The following is a 23,373-nucleotide window of genomic DNA, read 5'->3' on the forward strand; positions in this document are numbered from 1 at the left end:
TTTTCTAATCAACTTCCTGCTTTTGCTCATAACCAGGATGTTTACTTTAGCTTTGTATACAACCGTTTGGCCAGTGAAGTACCGTTGGACTCTATCTATTTTAACTACTCCTCAATTATAGATAAAAGTTCTGGTTATCCTAAGCAATCATTGCCTATAAATATTTATATGATTGATAATTTTTCTCTGTTATTTGTTTTATTTGAAAACAGATTTTAATTGTATTTTCTATATAAAACCAAGCTATATAGAGCTGCACATCTAAACAAGAATTTATAAAAAAAAATCTTTACACAGAGTAAAATATTTATAACAGTGTAAATGTGGATTGCTATTAAAAAAAAAAAAAACAATGGTCCAGATCTGATACATTGAAATTGCTCTAAAAGTTGATTTAAAAATTGATTTACATTAGTACAGTGCTAAGAAACTGTTCTCATTACATTAGAAAAAATATCCTAAAAGTTAATAGTAATAGTTACCATCTTTGGTGTGAATAGGCTTTCTAAGAAAAAAAAAAAAAAAAACCTGTAAAAGCACAAACATTGGACATTAAGGATGACTCATCATAATCATAATTCATCATGACTGATACCTGTCTGAGTTTTCCTGTGGACCTTTAGCTGCTTCTGGTTTTGGTGCAGTTTTGGAGCTCTTGTTGGCAGTCATCTCCCTCTGACGACCCCCTCACCTGTTTAAAATAAGTTACTTTGTTAAGAAAGAATGTATCATGACCATTAAAGTTAAGGTACTGAACACTACTGTGCTAGAAACCATTATGCTGATGATCTCTCTACAATCAGGACAGGATGTATGAAATGACAAAGAACAAGTATTTCAATTTCACCTGAGAACATATTTAATGAACAATGTTGATTGATAGAATATGGAAAATTTTATTTTAAAAAGGGGAAAAATTATTATTTATATTAATTATAAAGGCTACAAAAAGTTTAGACATGAAACACAACAATTGAAATAGACACCCATGGATTAACCCTGTCTGAGAAACACAAAACAACAACAAATATGGACCTTGATCTTTATAAAAGAAGAGCCCTATCATCCCTGTCATGCAAACAAATCTATGACCCTCACAAAATGTCCCAGACAGCATGCTTCAAGAGAAGACTGCGTTTTGTTTATAAATGCAGGTAATAAATCCTGTTTTAAAGGATAATCCACCCCAAAATTTAAATGTTGTCATTAACCACTTACCCCCATGTTGTTTTAAACCCCTAAAATCTTTGTTTGTCTTCAGAACACAATTTAAGATATTTTAATTGAAAAACCGGGAGGCTTGTGACTGTCTCCTAGACTGCCAAGTAAAACACACTGTCAAAGTCCAGAAGAGTATGATGCATAATCAGAATAGTCCATCTGCCATCAGTAGTTCAACCGTAACATTATGAAGCGACGACAATACTTTTTGTAGGCAAAAAAAACAAAAATAACAACTTCATTCAAAAATGTATCCACTGTGTCACTCCACATCAGCTTAGCGCCATTTTGGAGAATCTAAGATGTACACAGGCAGTGTACGCTCTTCTGTGTCAGACGTGCCACAATGATGCGTTTTGTTCACAAATTTAATTACAAATTTATTGGAAAGGAAAACAAGTTGATCAACATTTTCAGGGTCCAGAGCAGAGTGTTTTTTATTCACTATATGTCCAGCTGTTGACGTGCTCCGACCGCATTGATCTCCCAGGGACACAGGTACAGCTGCGCAAGGTGGGGGTATTACTGCCAATTTTCCACCACAAAATCAGAATGCCAGTTTGCAGTTAGCTGTGAGGGGATTTCTCTCCACTGGATTCACCAGCGACACCCTAGCATGAAGAGATGTTTTATTTATCGAGGAAGATGAAGACGAGGACAATCAATGGCACAAAACATGCCTAAAAGTTCGCACATGCGCACGAGAGTAAAGTAGAGAGAGAGACTGCCTGAATGACTGAGTGCATCCTCCATCAGATTAAGTCATATTCATAAAAAAAAAAAAAAAAAAATACAAAAAAGTTAGCAATCTCCAAAGAGTAATGTTGTGGAAATATCCCAATATCCTTTCAACTTTTAAGGATAGTGTTCTCCCCCATGGCTTGCGTTAGTGCTGGTCAATGCATTGATTTCTATAAAGTGAAGCATCAGTTTCAGTTTACCCCCAAGCGTTTAGCCCTCGTCACTAGCTCCACCCTCATGGTATACCCCGTGACCAGAAGAGAAGATTGATCGTTTTGCGGGCGAGGAGAGGTTAACGTTTTTGATTATAGATTACGGGGGCACATGAATTAAAAGAAAAAATTAAGTGCATGGATAAATTATTTATAATAAACACTGCAGTATTCCATTAAAAAATAAAAAAAATAATTTTTTCATGGTGACTTTAAGATACTGAGGAATAATATATAACAGATATCATTTAGAAAAAGAAAATACATGCCAGCTTGAAAACAGATGTATACATTCTGGCATTATGGCTGCTTGCATACTGGCCCATGTAAAAAAAAAGAAAACCAGAAAAGAAAGAAAGAAAGAAAGAAAGAAAGAAAGAAAGAAAGAAAGAAAGAAAGAAATATGGCCCCCCTGAGACCATGCTTTAACATACTGTATGAAATTTTTGCACTAGATCGATTAGAAAAAGTAAAAGGTAAATATTGGTTCTAAGTCTCTTAAGGCTTTTCTTTCCGACCCCCAAGTTTGAGCAATAATAATAGTGATTCTTGCCAAGCACCACTAATAATAGCAACATTAAATTGTGAATTGATTTCTACAATCCCGGAATATGCAGTCAAAAGAACAGCAGCACTATGACCTGAAGGTAATTACAGGCCAGGTTTACATGGCCTGTTAGTATAAGAGAGTTTCTAAAAATCTGTTTGTAGAATCAAAGAGCCATGCCAAATGCCTTTAGTCTATGAAGCAATATTTGGAGTATGTTTGTATTAACGTCTGTTTGAATAGAGTAGCCAAGATTAACAGAGCTGAGCTAGTCTCTTGGCTCATTAAATAGTGATTGCTTTTTCCCATGAACATTTGCACCTAAGGACTAAGAAAGACCCTGCTTAACGACAGATATTAGTTTTACAAGCTGGGTCAGGGAGTTGTGGTTTAGGGGCTTCGAGCACATGGGGACTCAGGTTGGTTGTTGAGAAACAGGGAGCTGCTTTTTCATTTTGTCAGTTGAAGACTCGAAAATCTTTGATGAGCAGTAAATCAGATTTAAAAGGCCATGCTTTGCACAGCAAGTCCCTTAAATCATTTGGATGAACAGATCCTCTTTACTTTTTACATCCCAAAATCTATTAAACATTTTCTGGGATAGACACAAATTAAGCTCAACTGACAGAACTTAAAGCATGAATATGCATTATGATGATTTTAACATATTTTTCCATTCTTCAAAAAAAGAAAAACTTTTTAAAATTAATGTAAGCATTTTTATTAAATTATATATTGTGCTTTTTAATCCACCAGATATTGGTGTTTTAGTTAATCCAGTTGTAAGTGTCTCACTATAACCTAGTTTTTGCTCTCTCTTTTTAAAGAAACCAAGGAAAAAATGATCTTTTGTGATTATCAACAAATGCAGATGCCTGTGCCTAAAGTTGCGATATAATGGAAGTAGCGAAAAAATCTCTTCTACCATTGTTTTGTACATCCGAGTGAAATGGATGATCCAAAAAACATGCTCTTGGATCTATCCATCAGTTGTTGATTTTAAGAAAGGGTCGGGGTTTAAGTAGACAAAATGATTGGAGAAGTCCGACACCAGAGAGATGTCTTTTTAATAAACATTTTGATTACAAATAAAAAGGGGGGAAAAAACACATATGCATGGATAATTCATTAACGATAAGATCAATAAAATACATTTTGAAAACAGAATATCCATTTAATGCTGACTTCAACTTCAACTAAATACAGAATTTTCTATTAATGTAATTATGATCTCAGATGTTCTCCTCACCACAATCACAGGCTCTTCGCACCAACATAACCACTGCAACTACTGCCTTCACACCCAGAGACATCTTAATTAGCCTCTCCTCACAACCACAGCGCCATGTGCATACCACTTGCCACTTCCTCCGGACAAATTAAAGGGCCTCATCAGAGACAGAGGTGGGGAAAAAATATCATCTTCCACATGCAGAGGGAACACCTCCCATACTGGCATGCGTTCACTCGTACTGTTGTGTACAGTTTATAAGGAGGTCAATATTACAAGCAGTCAAATACAGAGAGGACTGGGTGTAACTGGGTGCACTGGGGGGCTTGTTTACAGGAAGTTATTGTATGCAGTAGTCATCCAACCAGCAGCGGAGCTGAAAGCCCAACAGAGAGAGATGAGGGGAGAGACAGCATTCCTTCTGTCAGCCATTTCCTGTTTCAGAGGACTGCAAAGAACATGCATCTTCAATCTAACTGGAGGGCCTTCTAACAGCTCGCCTCAGTACTTACAGTTTATTTTCACTCTTGATGAATTATTGATGATGCCTTTATGTCATCTTACTAAAATACTACAGCACTGACAGTGAACAGAGCCTATACAGTATTGCTCAAAAGCTTGTGGTCAGAAGGATTTAAAATAATAATAATAATAATAATACTTTTATTCAGTAAAGAAAGTTATCATGTTTCAAATAAAATTTGAAAATCTATCTGGTTCAGAACTACCTATCCTAAAGTTAGGGTGACTTACAATGCAGTGATTAGCATAGAATATTTTCAGCTGAATATACTTCAAACTATTGTTGTTATTACAAAAATCACTCAAGCTGCAAAAGAACGATAAAATTACGACCAAACATAGCTGAAAATGCAAATATTTTCTCTTCTATGACATGGGAGGCACATGTTTTCCGGAACCTATTTTTTCCCCAACTAGACTGGATATTTTCACTGAGCTGTTGAAAGGTGAACAGCTGTAAAAATAAAGTCTGCTGAATAATGGAACTATATTAGACTGTTGAAGCATCACTATCATTGAGACTGCAGAGTAGATTCAGCTTGATTCAATTTAAAAACTTCTGCCATAGAATACAATATAAAATAGATTACATGAAATTACAATCAAACAAACAGATACTTAAAGATTTTAGATATAGTTGACGCAGTTCAAGAAAGAGTTATGAAAACGAGTTATGGCTTGCAAATTGACTGAGAAGTATAACCTGCTTGTGTCAGGAAATACTGGAAAGGAAAAAAGACTTGTTGAGTGTGACTGACAAGCTGCTTATTGAAGATGCTGTTCCACATCAGTCCGCTCTGCATGGATGACCGAAAAGAAGCAGGGTTTGTTCCAACAATGTATCACTGAAACATTAAATGTAATTACCGAAGCCATGAACTCATAATACCGGAATACATAAGCATTATGACATATCGCTTTCACAGGAAACAACAGTCATATTTATTTTAGCTTGCATTAAACATCCATCATTGTGATTCATTATTCCTGTTTCCATGTTTAATATGCTCAGTAACCATGATGTGACTCGTGATCTGCACAGTGGCACCATTTCAGTAAGAAACAATCATCTCTTTCTCTCAGATATTGATCTGCAACAGGAAGAGGAAGAGCTGCTCCCATTTCACTCAGAAAAGGCCACATAACCTTCATAATTCCTACCGAATACACTGTAAAAGAGAATAAATGCTTTATGTTTATTTAGACTTGGACGTTACTAAAATCCTTGGAAGCATAAGTCTTGGATTACTTTGTATGCCAAAGATTAAAAAGATAGAATAACAATTCATTTACAGAATATTTCCCCAATAACAATCTGCGGAGTCTATTGGAACAAGCCATTAATGCCATGATTTCAATGGAAATTTCAAATGGCTTAAATAAAATTTTTTCAATCCTTCAACTGGTCTACCAGCAAATCAGTTTTTTTTTAAAACAGAAAACTGGAACATTCACAGCAAGTATGATTACTAATAACGATAAAGAATACTCTAATTCTATGATTTAAAGTGAAATCAACACCACAACTGCAACCATAATACCACAGTAACACCATTATTACCGCTGATTAGATAACCGGCTTTACTGACTATATGCACATTCATCATCGGCCGATATATCTCGTGCACCCCTAATTATAGTTGCTCCTCTGTGCCCCACCTTTCTAAAATTTCTAATTTTATAAAGCTCAAAATTCTGAAAAGTGAGGTGTACACTGATTGGCCAGCTATCCGGTGCATTGTGACTGGCTGAATGCCTCAACATGTGACAGAAATATTATGCCCCTTTTTCCAGGCGCGATGAGACAAAACCAAGGGACAAGCATTTTTTTCATCCAGTATGGACATAATTACAGATTATAATTACTTATACTGTGTTTTAACGTGTTGTGTTGTGTATCGCGCTGTGTAAACATAAAACCATGTCTGAATTTGTGTTCAAAAAAACAAAAAACTACAAGCTCTAACAGTTCCTCTACACTGCTCAAAATTCGCGTTTGAATCATCTGTGGCAAATCCTTTACATATGAAAACGTACTTACAGACTGTGAGTCAGAAGTGCCAGACTATCCTTGTAAAGTTAGAATTGCCCCACTTTATCAAAACGGACATCGGCACTGTACGCTGCTGTAACAGGAAACAGTCCTTGTCCTCTGCTAAATGTGCTGCACACATCTGAATATTTGGGTTAAGACTTTTATGAAACAGTGTTGTAAATACAACTTAACCACTGATTTCTATTTGTGTCCTCTTTTGGAAGGCCAAACAAAGTAGCTTTACTTTCACAATGAAACACACAGCGGCAACAGCGAGAATAAAAGTTCTGCCTTCTTTCTTTGTGTGAACAATTTGGGCGGCGTTATGCAAATCTTGACACATAGTGATGTAGACATGTGGGGGCGTGATAGAACAAGAAGTTTTAGAGTGCTTAACACTACAGGGACAAAGGAAGAATTTAAATCACATTATATGACCCTTTAAAAATGGGTCAAATCTTACTTGAGTATCTGAAGTTGACATGTTTACTGGCTCAGCACATCTCTCTCAAAATGACAGAGAATTAATTAAAACATGTTTCTCAATATGCATTCCATTGGACATATCACCAGTCAACTATGTTACTGATGGAGAAGACAGCTCACAGAGTTCATTAGGACTTCACAAATGGTAAGTATCATGAACATGGTCACCAGAAATGTTGTGAAAAATACCGGTTTTTGATACATATCGATACTTACATATCTAAAAGGGTTTCAGTACTTTTTTTTCACAGTATCTAATATCTATACACCAATACTACCAGCTGTGCTTTCTCTCTCTCTTCTTTCTGACCAGTTCTGATTGTTTTATCACCTCAAGATGTTTTCATTAATGTAAAAATATATCTTATTGTCATGTTCTAGCTTTGTCCTATAGTATAGTTTTTCCCCATGGTATTAGAATTGGTATTGAATATTTATTGACATTATAAATCCCAGTAAGCGAAGTGTGTATATTTGTTTTTGTTAGTTTTCACTGGATGTTAGTTTTCCTCTTAGAGATTACCAGGGAACTGATTGAACTAGCCTTCTGGGTTGGCCTACAAATGACTGATGTCATGACTGAACAGCTCTACACTCAGAGCAGCCACCTCTCCATTAGCCATTTTTTAGCAACAGAAGAGAAGGACATCTTTGTTCAATGTGTCCTTGAACAGACGGTGGTTAAAAAGTAAGCTCCTTTATCAGCGACTCAAACAAACACTCTCTGACCAGCTTTCTCGGGTGAGCGACACCGTGAGGAATGTTAAGGGTTCAAGACGAGACCATCGGGCCATGGCCTTGTCAGCGACGACGGGCCAACTGACTAGTGGAGTGGTGCTCTATTCAAAAGGAATGCACTAATATTTGCCCCGTCCGTCAAAGCGCACATTCAACACATTAGAGTTTCTGAAAGAGGAGGAATTCTTAAACTGACAGGGAGGGATTCATTTAACGTCAATAAACATGACACCACTGACAGGGTAGATATTTTTCATTACTATACTATGGAGATCACATAAAATCGAGGTTGAATCTTTGCTCGTTTTGCTGATCATTGACCAAAAAGTTATTTATTTCCTTCGGAAAATTAAACAACTCATTGAACCTGAATAGCAGAAGCTGACTTGAGTCCAATCAAAATAATTCCGCACAAGATGAAAAGACCCATGTTTTAATTCTATTTTCCTGTCAATAGGGTGAATTAGTCTTCTGGGACTTTTTGCACCTTTGACTTCTCCAGTGTACCATGATCAGATCTAAGGTGTCCCGGGTGACCCTAATTCACCCTACATTTGCCATAATTGGTCCCTGCTGATCAGCCACTAACATCTTTAACATCTCTAAAACAAGCAACCACATATTCTCAGCTGCTCCTACACGTCAAAACCCCTAAGAGAAAATGAACATGGTTTTGCATTCACCAGAGACCATTTTGCAACAGAGATGATTACTCTTTCTCCTTTCTTTCCTCGTAGCCTGTAAACTCCAAGTCTATGTTGTTATTACCAAATCAGACATGACTGTGTGAGAATGGGGGGTTAGATTACAGCATAAATACCACAGGAAAGAGAGACCCCCCCCCCCCCCTTCCAAGTTCTTAGCTCACACCATCATATGGTCCTCATCAGGGTTCTGGCTGAGATTTATATAATGCACGAGGTACGTTAGTTAATGCTGCTGTTATCAGCCAAGCACGTTGTGTTTAGATTGAGGCAAGAAAAGAAGATCAATTCGTCTGTGGTGCTATGAGGAGTTTTTAAACATGCTCGCACCTGGGTGAACCCCTCTGGTACCGCTAATTAAAATTACCCTAAAAAGTCCGATGGGAAAAAGGAAAAGGCAGAGCATACAAAGGGGGTGTCTTTTGTTTCCTTTTTACCCGGTTTCAATCCTGAGTCCACAGAGCCTGTGAATAATGACACCGGGTTCATCTCTGTGTTGGGGCGGTGGGGTGGAGGGAATTGTTGTACCCTGTCGAGCTGCTTAAACGTCTTTCCTTCTGAGCCTTTCATGAACTGTGGAACTTGGCCTGTCACAGCGCCCAGCAGCTGCACGCTCCCCACACAATACCCACGATTCCTTGCTCCCATAGTGCTGACCGGACAGGCCAGATGGAACCAATTTTTAAGCCCTTTTTGGTCTCTGTCTTCCCTGACTTTCAGCTGTTTAGAGTTCTTTCTGTTTTCCAAGTCCATGAGAAAATCACACATTAAGGAAAACTGCAATGTTGCTCACAAACTGAAATGTGGAAATCTGAAAATAAGTGGCAAAGAAGATCCAGTTTGATTTCGGTGCTCCTTTGATTCAAACTGTTGGGGTTATTCGATTCGTTTATGACTTTCAATTAAGCGTGTATTCAAAATCATACTGGTATCCTAATAATCTTCAACTATGCAAACACTAAAAATAGAAACATGTATATGGAAACAAGTGTCCATTCAGTTCAAAAGACTGAAAGCAGTCATTTTCCATAAACAATTTAGTACACCGTACTTATCAGGATTTACAGAGTTAATCAGACAGACTGGAGACAGAACAGTTGCTCACAATGAGCTATAAAACCTTGTAGAGCTCCTATGAAATCCCAGTTGTGGCAAATATTATTTTAAAGGGGTAGTTCTTTCATTATTTGCTCTTATTTGCTTTCCCTCATGTGGTTTAAAACCTGTTTATGGTTTATTTTGTGCAGCACAAAAAAAGTGAAGAACTTCTTCATAGAACAGTTCTAAGTTATCATAGTGAACAAAAAACAAGACAATCTAAGCCAAAAGTAGCATAGCCTACATGATTTATATACTATATTTCAAGCCATACCATACTTACAGACATAAGAAACAGATAGAAGTCAAAAGTCATGATGAAATGGATGAAATAGTTTTTTCTGTATTTTGATGTACATTCAAGTGAAGCAGAAAATCAAAAAAGGGGTAGGATAAGGTAAGGGTTGATCCATTGGTTGTTGATGGGATTTTGAGATTCGGCCACTGCACACACTTAATTCTGATTTGCAGTTGATTTTAAACAGACTAGCAAGATGACTTTAAGCAGAGTAATTGATAAGTCCGGCATGTGTCTCCAAAGAGAAGTGTGTTGAGTTATGACAATGTGGTTGTAAACACTGAAAGGTAAAAATAAATAGATAATTATAATAACACATACATGCAAAACTGCAAAAACTGCAACCTCTATGAACATGAGACTTTAAATGACTATCAAAATCATTTTAAAAACCTCCTCAACCCCATTTATTTGAATGGTAGAAGTGGTATGGACCACTGGAGAGCCTAGCTGCTACAAAGAGCTACACAAAGAAACTTCTAAATGTCTAATTTTGTGTCTCATGAAAAAACACACACAAAGTCAAGTAAATGGTAACAGTATTTTCATTTTTGGATGAACTATTCCTTTAAACATGAAGCCTTTTGTGTCATGTAAGGACAATTTGACTTGTAGCCTACATGTTGATGCATCAGACTTGCATCACAGTCTATTGTGTTTGGTATACAGTGTATCACACAGATTTGATGGATATTACACAACAACAAGACCAAAAGCTTACCACTGACTCATGTAAACCTAGTATAATCCCTAGTCTTGTCGGATTGACAGGACATGCACTGTTTCTATGTAATACCAATGACACACAACACTGATAAGACTCTCCACCCTAGACCGAAGAAGTTATTCAAGGACAGCTATAATAAAATCCCTCCTTAGACCTGGGATGATAAATGTTTTATTAAAGACTAGAGATGACACATTTTGAAGCACATCATTTAATCTTAAAGTCAGCTATCTATTAAAGCAAGTCACAACTTGTTTCCTTTTAGAAGTTTCTGAAAATTACAGGCATGTGAGAAAAAAACCAACAATGCACACTCCCTTAAAGGCAATGATGTCTATTCAGTGCACCACACTGAAAAGGATTTTACAAGTTCAATTGTTCTTTTGTTATAGTCATGTTTGCTGTCATGCATGAATCGCTTCCAGGAACATTTTCTTAGGAAAAAGATGCAATCACACACTATAACAATTACTATTATCAAGCTACTAAATTGAACAATGAAAGTGCATTAGGTTCTACATCTCGATAAAAAGTCAAGACACACAATCTGGGAAGAAAAAGCATAAATACACAAGTAATACTTGACGCAAATCTGTTTGACTGGATTCAGTGGAAATAAGAGTCCTTGCATCACTGTTATTTCAGCTGACACAGTGTGCTCACAAAATCACATTCACTGTGGAATGACAAGCTATGGATCAGCTAGATCATAACCTTATGAAAAGGTTTGTTACACATTATGATGGTGACTGTCTATTTTGTTCAAGGTTTGGTGACATCCCACCCTGATCCATATTGCGCAAGCACTGGACAGAGAACAGAGCGGCTCCCATGATTGAGCTGACAATCCAGACCAATGAGAAGGAAGGGTCATTGTTCCAAAAGCACAAAAGACAGTCTGTTCAGAAAGTTCAGGAAAAAAAAAAAGAGCTTGCAGCTGCAGTAGCAGCCAAAAATGAAAGCAGGGGGCACTGTATACTTGAACAGTGATCATGTAACCTACAGTACATGTGTACACACCCACAGGCATTTGTGCACAAATAAGTGCATGATTTTAGTGGTAAGTAACAACTGAAATGTGCCTTTATCCGCTGTCAATCCTCGCTCATTCATCATTTACATTTTACATTTATGCAACTGGCAGATGCATGTAAGCAAAGTGGATTACACTGCATTCAAAGTATAGTTTTTAATTGACGTCTCATTCCCTGGGAATCGAACCCACAACCTTAGCGCTGCTAATACCATGCTCAGCAACAACTGCTTTGGCCACTAAACCAATCCATAAACTTATTGTGCTCCATCAGAGAAAGATATAAACCAGACATGACCTTGGCTGTTCCTCAAATAGAATAAAGCTGAAAAACGTCAGCCTATTAAACGATCAAGTCACGATTCGAATGAGTTGGGAAATTACCAAATAAGGTAAACACATATGGCTTTATACAGTTAACATTTTTTTAACCGCATTTAAACAAAAAGTTATGTTATGAGCCACATTTACATATAAAACATCCGTTACTGTTAATTTTGTGCCTCCAAAGCGAGAGAGCTGCCTAACTAACGTTAACTGAGACTAGATTTGGACGTCATGTTTTGGAATCACAAACGTTCCGAATTACAATCATTGTTGAGCATCACGGAACGGACTTTTGTTCCGTGATGCTCAAAAACGCTTTCGAGCAAGCAAGCTCACTGGGTTCTGACACACAGCTTTTGTTTGCGATTGACTGAGCTCATTTTCATTCAATGTAACCCCGGCTAGAATGAGATAAAAGTTTTACCTGAAAGAAACATCCCGCAGTTCGTGCCATTTTGTTCATGGTCTCATAAAAAAAACTCTCGTAGCGATTGCAAAAACTCATCGATTTGCCGGTAATACCTGGAACTTTTCCCTAAACTTCCAGGCATGTCCTCTCGAGCGGGGTAAATCCCTCCCTACTTGAGAACTCTTTCTGGCAGAAGGCTGAGCTAGTCGCCATGGAGACGGGTTGTTTTGCCCCCCCACTCGCCTCTCCAAGTTCTCGAGCTCCCACACGAAACTAAACTGCTCTTCTTCACACGAGCCACATGAGTTTGAACTTTACACTGTATGTTAGAGTGCCAAATTAAGCGAGGTTCAAACAAGTGTCTTTCAGATTTCATGTAACATAACTAGTTTGCCTGATCGTTCCGTCATCCTTCACCAGGAAAAAAACAAACAGCCAGAAGAGCTCGCGGTCTCCCGGGACACCGAAGAAATAGTTGAGGGGTCTCACAGAGGTCCATATTAATTGGCCGAATCGTAATCACATGCTATTCCGCTCTACTTTGTAATCTTCTGCAAACGCGCACGAATCCGAAAAATACATTTATTGTGACCACAAAACATAAAAAACGGATGAGCTCTGAATAGTTATCAATAAAAGCAGTGAGCGGTAAAATGTTAACACAATAACACAATAAATAATCTGCATCATTTTGAATGATAATTAGTTAGTTAGTTAGTTAGTTAGTTAGTTAGTTAGTTAGTTGATACGTTTTGTTATCTCGGGACAACCAGCATTTCATACAAAAATCTGCTCTTTTAGTTATAGAATATTCTAAATGATTACACAAATTATTTCAGTAATACTTTATTCAGCTTTATATATATATATATATATATATATATATATACACAGTATTGTTCAAAATAATAGCAGTACAATGTGACTAACCAGAATAATCAAGGTTTTTAGTATATTTTTTATTGCTACGTGGCAAACAAGTTACCAGTAGGTTCAGTAGATTGTCAGAAAACAAACAAGACCCAGCATTCATGATATGCACGCTCTTAAGGCTGTGCAATTGGGCAATTAGTTGAAAGGGGTGGGTTCAAAAAAATAGCAGTGTCTACCTTTGACTGTACAAACTCAAAACTATTTTGTACAAACATTTTTTTTTTTCTGGGATTTAGCAATCCTGTGAATCACTAAACTAATATTTAGTTGTATGACCACAGTTTTTTAAAACTGCTTGACATCTGTGTGGCATGGAGTCAACCAACTTGTGGCACCTCTCAGCTGTTATTCCACTCCATGATTCTTTAACAACATTCCACAATTCATTCACATTTCTTGGTTTTGCTTCAGAAACAGCATTTTTGATATCACCCCACAAGTTCTCAATTGGATTAAGGTCTGGAGATTGAGCTGGCCACTCCATAACATTAATTTTGTTGGTTTGGAACCAAGACTTTGCCCGTTTACTAGTGTGTTTTGGGTCATTGTCTTGTTGAAACAACCATTTCAAGGGCATGTCCTCTTCAGCATAGGGCAACATGACCTCTTCAAGTATTTTAACATATGCAAACTGATCCATGATCCCTGGTATGCGATAAATAGGCCCAACACCATAGTAGGAGAAACATGCCCATATCATGATGCTTGCACCTCCATGCTTCACAGTCTTCACTGTGTACTGTGGCTTGAATTCAGAGTTTGGGGGTCGTCTCACAAACTGCCTGTGGCCCTTGGACCCAAAAAGAACAATTTTACTCTCATCAGTCCACAAAATGTTCCTCCATTTCTCTTTAGGCCAGTTGATGTGTTCTTTGGCAAATTGTAACCTCTTCTGCACATGCCTTTTTTTTAACAGAGGGACTTTGCGGGGGATTCTTGAAAATAGATTAGCTTCACACAGACGTCTTCTAACTGTCACAGTACTTACAGGTAACTCCAGACTGTCTTTGATCATCCTGGAGGTGATCATTGGCTGAGCCTTTGCCATTCTGGTTATTCTTCTATCCATTTTGATGGTTGTCTTCCGTTTTCTTCCACGTCTCTCTGGTTTTGCTCTCCATTTTAAGGCATTGGAGATCATTTTAGCTGAACAGCCTATGATTTTTTGCACCTCTTTATAGGTTTTCCCCTCTCTAATCAACTTTTTAATCAAAGTACGCAGTTCTTCTGAACAATGTCTTGAACGACCCATTTTCCTCAGCTTTCAAATGCATGTTTAACAAGTGTTGGCTTCATCCTTAAATAGGGGCCACCTGATTCACACCTGTTTCTTCACAAAATTGATGACCTCAGTGATTGAATGCCACACTGCTATTTTTTTGAACACACCCCTTTCAACTAATTCAACTAATTGCCCAATTGCACAGCCTTAAGAGCGTGCATATCATGAATGCTGGGTCTCATTTGTTTTCTGAGAATCTACTGAACCTACTGGTAACTTGTTTGCCACGTAGCAATAAAAAAATATACGAAAAACCTTGATTATTCTGGTTAGTCACATTGTACTGCTATTATTTTGAACAATACTGTATATATATATATATATCCCCCACCTAGACTAAGCTATTTTTATTTTATTCTTTTGCAAGCTTTTGTTGCACTAAAATATAGATTTACAGACAGTATTATGTTGGTTGTTATGAAATTTGGAGCAGTGGCCTTCAGTGTCACATGACTGCAGTGGTTGTATAGATGATTTAATATTATAACATTTGTACACCCATTTTCATGATCTTGCTGAAGGCAAACCCACAGGCTCGCAATTAGAAGTAATGTGAATACTTGCTGTAGTAAGCAACATTTATTGATTTGTTTTCTTGCTGCTTTGGATTTCATTTCTAATGACTGCAGCTTGTATAGAGCCATTTTACAAAGAGCATCTTTTGAATTGAAAGTGAACACAAATTCTGTTTTATTTAAGGTATAGAATAAATCATTTCAGGACATATTCAGATATCTGTGATTTACAATTACCCATATGGTACAAAGAGCTTCAGATTCTGAGCAGCAGAGTACAAGCTTAACACATTGCTAACAGCTGTCTAAACTGTGGTATGCAATCACATGTATGTGAAGCATAAGTTCAAGAACAAACAGACAAAGAACCTTTGAAAGTGTACTTGAAGTGAATCCAGCCACTTGCATCTAAATATGCACAAATTCATTTAGCTCAGATTCTTAAGCAATAGATGATAATGACGGGCATTTTGCAGCCACAAAACAGTAAACAAAGGTATTTCTACGTTATGGATTTGTTTAATATTAAATAGTATAAATATGTGACAAAAAAAAAAGAAACAAACAACTGTTGATTATTAAGTTGACAGGAAGGAAAAGTTTGTCAAACTATCCAAACTAAACTCCAATACTGAGACAAATTTATGGCTTTAGTTGTTAGGAATATCTACGGAATAAACCAAGCTGTCAACTTGTTTAATCCTAAAAAAAAAAAAATAGAATGTCAGAATGTTTTGAGCAATCTACCGAATCTCCATGTTATCCAAGTCTGTCGAGCCAGTCTAATATTAAAATCCAGCATTCAATAGATGAAGTTTGACACAATAAAAACGGTCTCTGTTGGATTGAAACTTGTGCAAATAAGCAACCTGCTGCCAAATAAGCAACCGCAATGAGAAGCAGGGATCTGCGGTTGACAAAAGCTTTAGGATGACAGCATGTTCATAACTTTCTCTGGATCTCTTTCAAATTGTACCAATACCTCAGCATTGTGGTTTCTGGTGTTGGAACTTGATGTGGGAGTCTTTCTCAAATCTGTGTTAAATTCCTTAGATAATGGTTCAGGGACAGTTTTGCCACGGATCAGGGTTCCAAGAACAATCATTCCCTCCAGGTGTTATTTAGAGGGAGCTAATGCAAGACGCTCAAGGAAAATTTTATTATTGTCTTAATAACAAGAACAAGATAGAAATTTCTTTTTCAAAACCTTGAGAGATTTGTACAATAAAACTGCTGTTTCTAATGTTTCTGTTGAAAACCCATATTATCATGAATAAAACATGATATGAAATTTGGCATACTATTATATATTAAGGTCATATCTTAGTCTGTCATTTTACTCTTACATTGCAAGCGAGCATTCACTATATTTAACCTTGTATCCTGATGTTGTGCAGCCCAAGTCAAGAACGCATTAGAGGCCCAGACTAAACATCTCCCATGTGGATGCCTGTTAGTGTGATCATGATACTAAAAATGCAACTGAAAGTGTTAGCTAGAAATTGACTAATCTAAAAGCCAAACATCCCTTTTTCTAATCATTGCTGTCTAAGTTTTGACCCAATCGAAACATAATGCATTCTCAGTATGGTCTCTGGATAGCCAAGCTCAGCAGTGGGAACCTCAACTTTGAGCTTAATTCTGTTGTTTTGTGCAGAAAAACATCATCAACCTCTCCACATGGGCTTTGTTTTTAATCGGTTGGCAGCATTTAACAACTCCAAAATTTCCATGCAAGTGTGTCCAGCACATAATAATATTCTAATGAAACCTCATAACAGCACTTGACTGGTAAGGGCTGTGACAAATACTTGAGATTCATGCCCCTGGGGTATCCCATCATCCCTGTGATTGCAATTACGCAAGTCTCAATGCTCCATTGCTCTTTTCTAAGAGGAAATTGGTGAAATATGCAGCAGTATTCTTCAGAGGATCTTCGTTTTTAGCATAAAGAAAATTTGAACTTGTCTGCTACATATTGTACTACATATTAACTTAAAGATTAATATTTAACCAAGTTTATACTACTAGTGATTGAGTTCGTTGCAATTTTGTTGTTTTTAACAAATTTTTACGCTACCATCTACTACTTGTGCCTTGCACCTTTCAGCAGTCATACATTGAGTTTAAAGTTGACTATAATGGATTGCCTGTTTTTGTCAGGTGAATGGGTGCTGTCGGAATGAGTACAAACAGCTGAAAAAAACATCACAATATGATTCCAGTCAATTGGTTAATGTCTTGTGATGCTAAAAGCTGCATGTTTGTAAGAAAAAAAAATCCATTAGTAAGGCTTTTTCATTTTAAAGCCTCAGTTATGGCCTAAATATGAGTCCATAATGCACAATAATGCCTCCTCCAGTAAAAAGTCCAATCCCTTTTGTCCTCTCACATCAAAATGCCTTGACATATTTGTTAAGTAATGGATTTTTTACTCTTATAAATGGTGATTAACCTGTGAATATTTCTCACCTGATTAAGACCGAAGCTTTTTTTAACCAATACTGTGGATATAGATATTTTTATATCTTTAAGTTAAAACATCTTAATGGTGGATCTGTTTCTTACAAATTCACAGCTTTCAGTTCACAATTAATTGATGTACATGAAGTTGTGTGGATTACTTGTGAATTATTGTGATGTTTTTATCAGCTCTATGAACTCACATTAGAGGACGGCACCCATTCACTGCAGAGGATCCATTGGTGAGCAAATCATTGCTAGATTTCTCCAAATCTTTTCCTATGAAGAAACAATCTCATCTACATCTTGGATGGTCTGATGTTAGGTACATTTTCAGCAGATTTTCTTTTTTTTTTTGAGGGTGGCGGGGGAGGTGAACTGCTTCTTTTACATGTTACATTGTCATGATGGAAAACAGAATTGGTTTTAGGGTATTTGCTTTGGTCTGATTTCTTATTTTCAAATACACTTACATTTCTACTTACCAAGTCAATTACAAGTCAAAAGTACAATTTACACCTGTTAAAGCAGTTGGGTGTATGAGAAACATTATGCCGGATCCATTAAACTGTTTCCTCTTCCTTGAACACATTTGTAAGGGTTCCATCAGTCATGTTCAGCAAAACCCACAAAATCTCCAAAATACAACAGTATGTTTCCAGCAGCCCTGAATGTTCACCACACCCTTACCACAAAATATCCCTGTCACAATCATTCTGTTCAGGCACTTCAAAATACAAAGCAGAATATTGTATTCAATATTCAAGTTATACTTGGATAATGCTCAAAATTTGGGGAAATATTTTTTTGTATTATGGGTCATTCTACAAAACTGAACCCATTAGTGTTCACAATGTAACCAACATGTGTAAACATTAATTTAACAATAAATAACTAATGCAACATGAAATTATTTCTTAAAAATGTCTTAATATAGAAATTTTTGTAACACAACACAGCTTTATTTATTTTTTCAATAAGGGTGACTTTAAGGAGAAGTTTGGTCTTCAAACTTTCATTGATAACCAAAATACATGAAAATTAAAGGTAGCATTTTGGCACTTGAGCACAAGCGTGTCTGTCAACCCAACTACCATCGACTCTGTTAACTTTCTGAAGCCATACTTGAATCTGTTTTAAAAATGTGCATATATATTTTGACATCAATATGAATCATTGTTTCCAGGGTTTCTTGCAATGTTGCAATGACATAATTACATTTTAAACAAGAGCAAGGGCACACCAAAAAGTAACATTCAAGATAGATATGTCAAGGAACCATGATAAGCCCATGGGAAAGAACTGACAGCCTTGAGGGAGGCAGAGACACACTCAGAAAGAGAGATACAGAGAGAGCTGTGGTTTGTGCCCTGATCATTTCCCACACTGTGGCCCCACGGGACAGACAACCAGATGATGGGCTTATTTACCACAGAGATAAGAAAGAGTGTAAAAACAGTGAACTGTTGCTGTTAGTCTGAGGTCAGACTGAAAACGTAATCAAAATTTCAGATATTAACAGCAATAGCGAAACTCAACCGATGAGACCAAAAGAATTCGTTGTAAAAATACATATTTATATTCTGATTAAACATAACAATTCCTTTTAATTTCCCTTTATATTGTTATAATGATAATTCTAAGAAACTGACTCAGAAGCGTCCGTCAGGTTTCTCCGTGATTTTAGAAGGTTTAAGAGCGCCTCCTTGTTTCTAGTTCACAGAAAAACACCTCAGAGGAGTTTATGAGTCTCAATCCATCCTGATAAGTTGGTTACTATCCTCCATTGCTCTCACAGCCGTGTTTATTATACCTCTAATAATGAAGGATTTTTTCTTTCCCCTATTCACTGTTCAAGCGACTTCAAAAAACATTCGAGGCTCAGTCCATTTTAATTGTTCATATCCAAACGCATGTAAACTTTTGTTATGCCGTTATTATTATCCTATTATTTAACTTGCACTCATATTTATATTTTTCTGTTACGCTTTTATTTATTGTCTCTACAGACACCTTAGGTTAATTGTAGAGATTTGTTTATATATTGTATCAATTGTAGAGATTTGTTTATATATATATATATATATATATATATATATATATATATATATATATATATATATATATATATATATACATAAACAAATCTCTATACACATATATCAGTGCGTATATATATATATATATATATATATATATATATATATATATATATATATATACACACACATATATATACATACACACACACACACACACACAAAACAAGAAGTTCAAAAGAGTTGAAACGGCGAACATAAAGAGAGTCAGGTAAATAAAGATTCCTACCTTCTGTGTGCAAGTGATGCTCGTGTTGACAAGGTTACTTTTTCCACATATCCATGCTGTGAGTTTGAGTAAGTGAGTTTTCAGTGGAGTGCGTTGATTGCGCGCTGATATATGTGTCCCAGTGTTTTTGGCCGAGAGGAGGAGGAGGAGGGGGGAGCGCAGGAAGTGATGAGAACCGTTATGTGAAAAATGTGATATGCATTGTCTTATGTTAAACTATTTCATGTTGTCTAGATCTCTTACCAGGTAAATAATTTCGGGTTAATTAATACGCTCAGCTTTTCAGTAAAATACTTTAAATAAACAGTTCACTGTATTTATGATGTTAAAAGTGGTAAATGAGTAGGAAATACTGTCACTGCATACTTGAGATAATTATCTTACTAATTACAAGTAGTCGGCTCAATTTTATAATTGTTTTTATTTTTTATAACATAGCACGTTTAATTATGCATAAATCTAGCGCTGTTCTTCGACGCTAATGCAAAAAGCCCGTTTGGAAACAGCGCCTCCTGGGGACTAAAAATGCCATTACCATTAACAGAAACTGCGTCACATGAGCTGCATTGATTTTGACAGGAACAAACGGAGACGAGAAACCGGGATTCACATATTAACAAAACTGTTATGCAATTTAAAAGTTCAAAACAGCTATCTTTGTTAAATTGTGTACTTGAACATTTCAATTATTATATATACAGATAGTAAAGACAAAGAATATTATTCTGATACCATCAAAGCATGTACCTCATGAATACTGTCCTTATAAAACAACAACAAAAGGAACTGTTATTGAGAAGTTAGTCATACAGCATATCATTTGGAGACAATGACCAAACACATTCACTTATCATTATTTACATATAATAGTTGACAGGAAACCGCAAGGTAAGAAGAGAAAAGAGGGTAATTTTACACTGTACAATAAGACTGGAAATCAATATTTTTTTCGTTTAGTAAAAATTCTGGAATTTATATAAAATGATTTAATGAATAAACGCATCACCCTAATTTTATGAGGAAATTGACACTTCTATCCCCACATCAAGTTAGTAGTGACTGGACTGCAGTAAAGGTAAAAAAAAAATCTTTGCTAATTTTAGAGTGCATGATTTCAAAATGCAAGAGCACGGTGAGAGTTAATGCTAACTGTCTGTATCAAGCAAACTCTAATAACAAACAGGGTTTAGTCGCACACATTGGTCAAGATGACAAACCTATACATGAAAAAGAAATGTACACACTGGAGTCACTGGAGGTTGCTCAGGCAGACCAATGAGATGGAAAAGACCCCGCCTTTAACACAGTACCAGAACCAATGGATAACAGTCCAGACTGTGAAGGCTTTTAGCTAAGCACCACGTGACGGTCGAAGACAGATTTGCGCTGTTCTTGGACCTGCCTCTTCCAGCGCTGCTGAGCGTGCTCCACTTTGTTTAGCATGTTGGAGCGAGAGCGAGAACGGGAAAGCACGTCATGGGCATTGGCGAAGGGCTGCTGGTCCTATAACAACAGAATATAATGTTAGCACACTTTATAGGACATTACTATCATTAGTGACAAAATAAAGACCTACCGGATCATGCATCTATTTCATTACACAGATTTTTCATCCAAACTACCAATGCTTACAACTTGTATTAAATCTTGGATCCATAAAGATGTTGCAAACAAAACACTTACCCCAACATCATCGTCACTCTGAATGAGCTGTGAATGGCCAAACAGTCTTCTCTTTAAAATAGGCTCCAACAGTGTCAGATAGACCATATACAGTAACAGAAGGCCCAGAATAGACAGATATGCTATAATGGTGCCCTGTAAAAGAGAGAATGATTATTATTTCTCTAATATTAAAACATTTTCAAGTTAGTGTATTATACACCATGTCATATAAAGAAGACACTGAACTCACTTTGATGGTTCCAGAGCTCCTTTCTTCATATTTGCATTCACAGCGTAAACAGTATGCCTCCACATCTTTGCCTTCAACGGGCATCGGCTCCACCACATGAAGGCAATTACTGTGCAAATTATTGTATTTGAGAAGTTATGGATCAGTGAATAGAGGGGGATTAGTTTATTACAGAAGTTACTGTAGACTCGTATTGAGACGAGTAATTCATTTACCAGTCCTTCAAGGAAACGTTCTGATTGTAGATCTGCCCAGCGATGTCCTTATAAGGTGGACAGATACATTTGCACCGGATGTCTTCTGAATTCTGTGAAGAGTGACCAAATATAACGTTACACAAGCTCATATAAACCATACTTTGGTCGGTTTAGAATCCACCTGACATTGTTTCCTAAAAAGAAAGTGTTGATTTGTTAATTTATTATTATCTTATATTTAGCCGAAACATTGAACATGCTAAAGGCTAGTTGGCACTGCCAACAACACAACAGTTTCACAACAACACGAAGTATATCATTTATGTATTAAAACAAAGCAATAAATATCATATTTTACCTTAGCTTCTGATGTTTTTGCGGATAATAACATCAGGAAACACATTAGCGATGAAAACGTCAACAGTTTGACAGCGGTCAATCGATACATCTTTTCACTTCCGCTAAAGACAACGTCGTCAAATATCGAAGAGAGGTGTACCAGAATAACGAGTAGATATTACATTAGCAACTCATACAGTGACCAGAACTCTTTTGGTCCAAATAAACGTCAAGAAAACAAAGCGTGAGGGCTGGACTCTGTTTGACACATCAGCTGACCATCAGCAGCCGGTCCGCGCTTTATCACTTCCCTCCGGAAACACGTGGGTGATGGGAACCATTCTTCCGTAACACTAAACAGCGTTCTATCGTTCAAAATAAAAAATAAATTAAAAACCCCTCATATCACTGTTCAGTCAAGCACTATATGCTCCAAACTGCATTAACTACAAATAGATCAGTCACCGTTATTTATTTAAAATTAAATGTATGTTTATGTATCTATATATATATATGTACAGTATATGTATATGTATATATATATATATATGTACAGGTGCTGGTCATATAATTAGAATATCATCAAAAAGTTGATTTATTTAACTAATTCCATTCAAAAAGTGAAACTTGTATATTATATTAATTAATTAGATACAGACTGATATATTTCAAATGTTTGTTTTTTTAAATTTGATCATTACAACTGACAATTAAGGAAAATCCCAAATTCAGTATCTCAGAAAATTAGAATATTGTGAAAAGGTTCAATATTGAAGACACCTGGTGCCACACTCTAATCAGCTAATTAACTCAAAACACCTGCAAAGCCTTTAAATGGTTTCTCAGTCTAGTTCTGTAAGCTACACAATCATGGGGAAGACTGCTGATTAGACAAAAGACGACGATTGACACCTTGCACAAGGAGGGCAAGACACAAAAGGTCATTGCAAAAGACGCTGGCTGTTCACAGAGCTCTGTGTCCAAGCACATTAATAGAGAGGTGAAGGGAAGGAAAAGATGTGGTATAAAAAAAGTGTACAAGCAATAGGGATAACCACACCCTGGAGAGGAT

General features: G+C 36.6%; 2 protein-coding genes across 3 annotated transcripts in view; both read right to left on the reverse strand.

Annotated features, from left to right (window-relative positions):
* dennd2b (DENN domain containing 2B) overlaps positions 1-19,986 on the reverse strand; it is a 53,776-nt gene extending 33,790 nt beyond the window's left edge. The window contains exons 1-2 of one of the 2 annotated variants that reach the window (XM_026211850.1): positions 19,851-19,986; positions 596-691 (exon numbers count right to left, since the gene is read on the reverse strand). In XM_026211850.1, coding sequence (XP_026067635.1) covers positions 596-669 — 74 coding nt within the window. In that variant the 5' untranslated portion in view covers positions 670-691; positions 19,851-19,986. Of the gene's footprint in view, positions 1-595; positions 692-12,344; positions 12,525-19,850 lie in introns of those variants that run through there. The other variant, XM_026211849.1, reaches the window with a different exon arrangement.
* Positions 19,987-21,084: 1,098 nt separating this feature from the next.
* On the reverse strand, positions 21,085-22,616 carry tmem9b (TMEM9 domain family, member B). Its single transcript, XM_026211853.1, has 5 exons — positions 22,321-22,616; positions 21,981-22,072; positions 21,766-21,874; positions 21,534-21,668; positions 21,085-21,353 (listed from the first exon to the last, which is right to left on the reverse strand). Exons 1-5 carry the CDS (start codon positions 22,408-22,410, stop codon positions 21,198-21,200), a joined length of 582 nt encoding a protein of 193 aa, XP_026067638.1. The 5' UTR covers positions 22,411-22,616; the 3' UTR covers positions 21,085-21,197.
* Positions 22,617-23,373: the final 757 nt, after the last annotated feature.

Source organism: Carassius auratus, chromosome 30 (assembly GCF_003368295.1).
Source record: "Carassius auratus strain Wakin chromosome 30, ASM336829v1, whole genome shotgun sequence".
NCBI classification, from domain to species: domain Eukaryota; kingdom Metazoa; phylum Chordata; class Actinopteri; order Cypriniformes; family Cyprinidae; genus Carassius; species Carassius auratus.

Excerpts from the sequence above, each read along its gene's own strand:
- tmem9b (XM_026211853.1), bottom strand. The coding sequence starts at position 22,410 with ATGTATCGATTGACCGCTGTCAAACTGTTGACGTTTTCATCGCTAATG. Across the intron at positions 21,875-21,980 it reads AACGTTTCCTTGAAGGACTG|TAATTGCCTTCATGTGGTGG; the intron begins GTAAATGAATTA and ends TAATTTGCACAG. Across the intron at positions 21,669-21,765 it reads GGAGCTCTGGAACCATCAAA|GGCACCATTATAGCATATCT; the intron begins GTGAGTTCAGTG and ends TCTCTTTTACAG.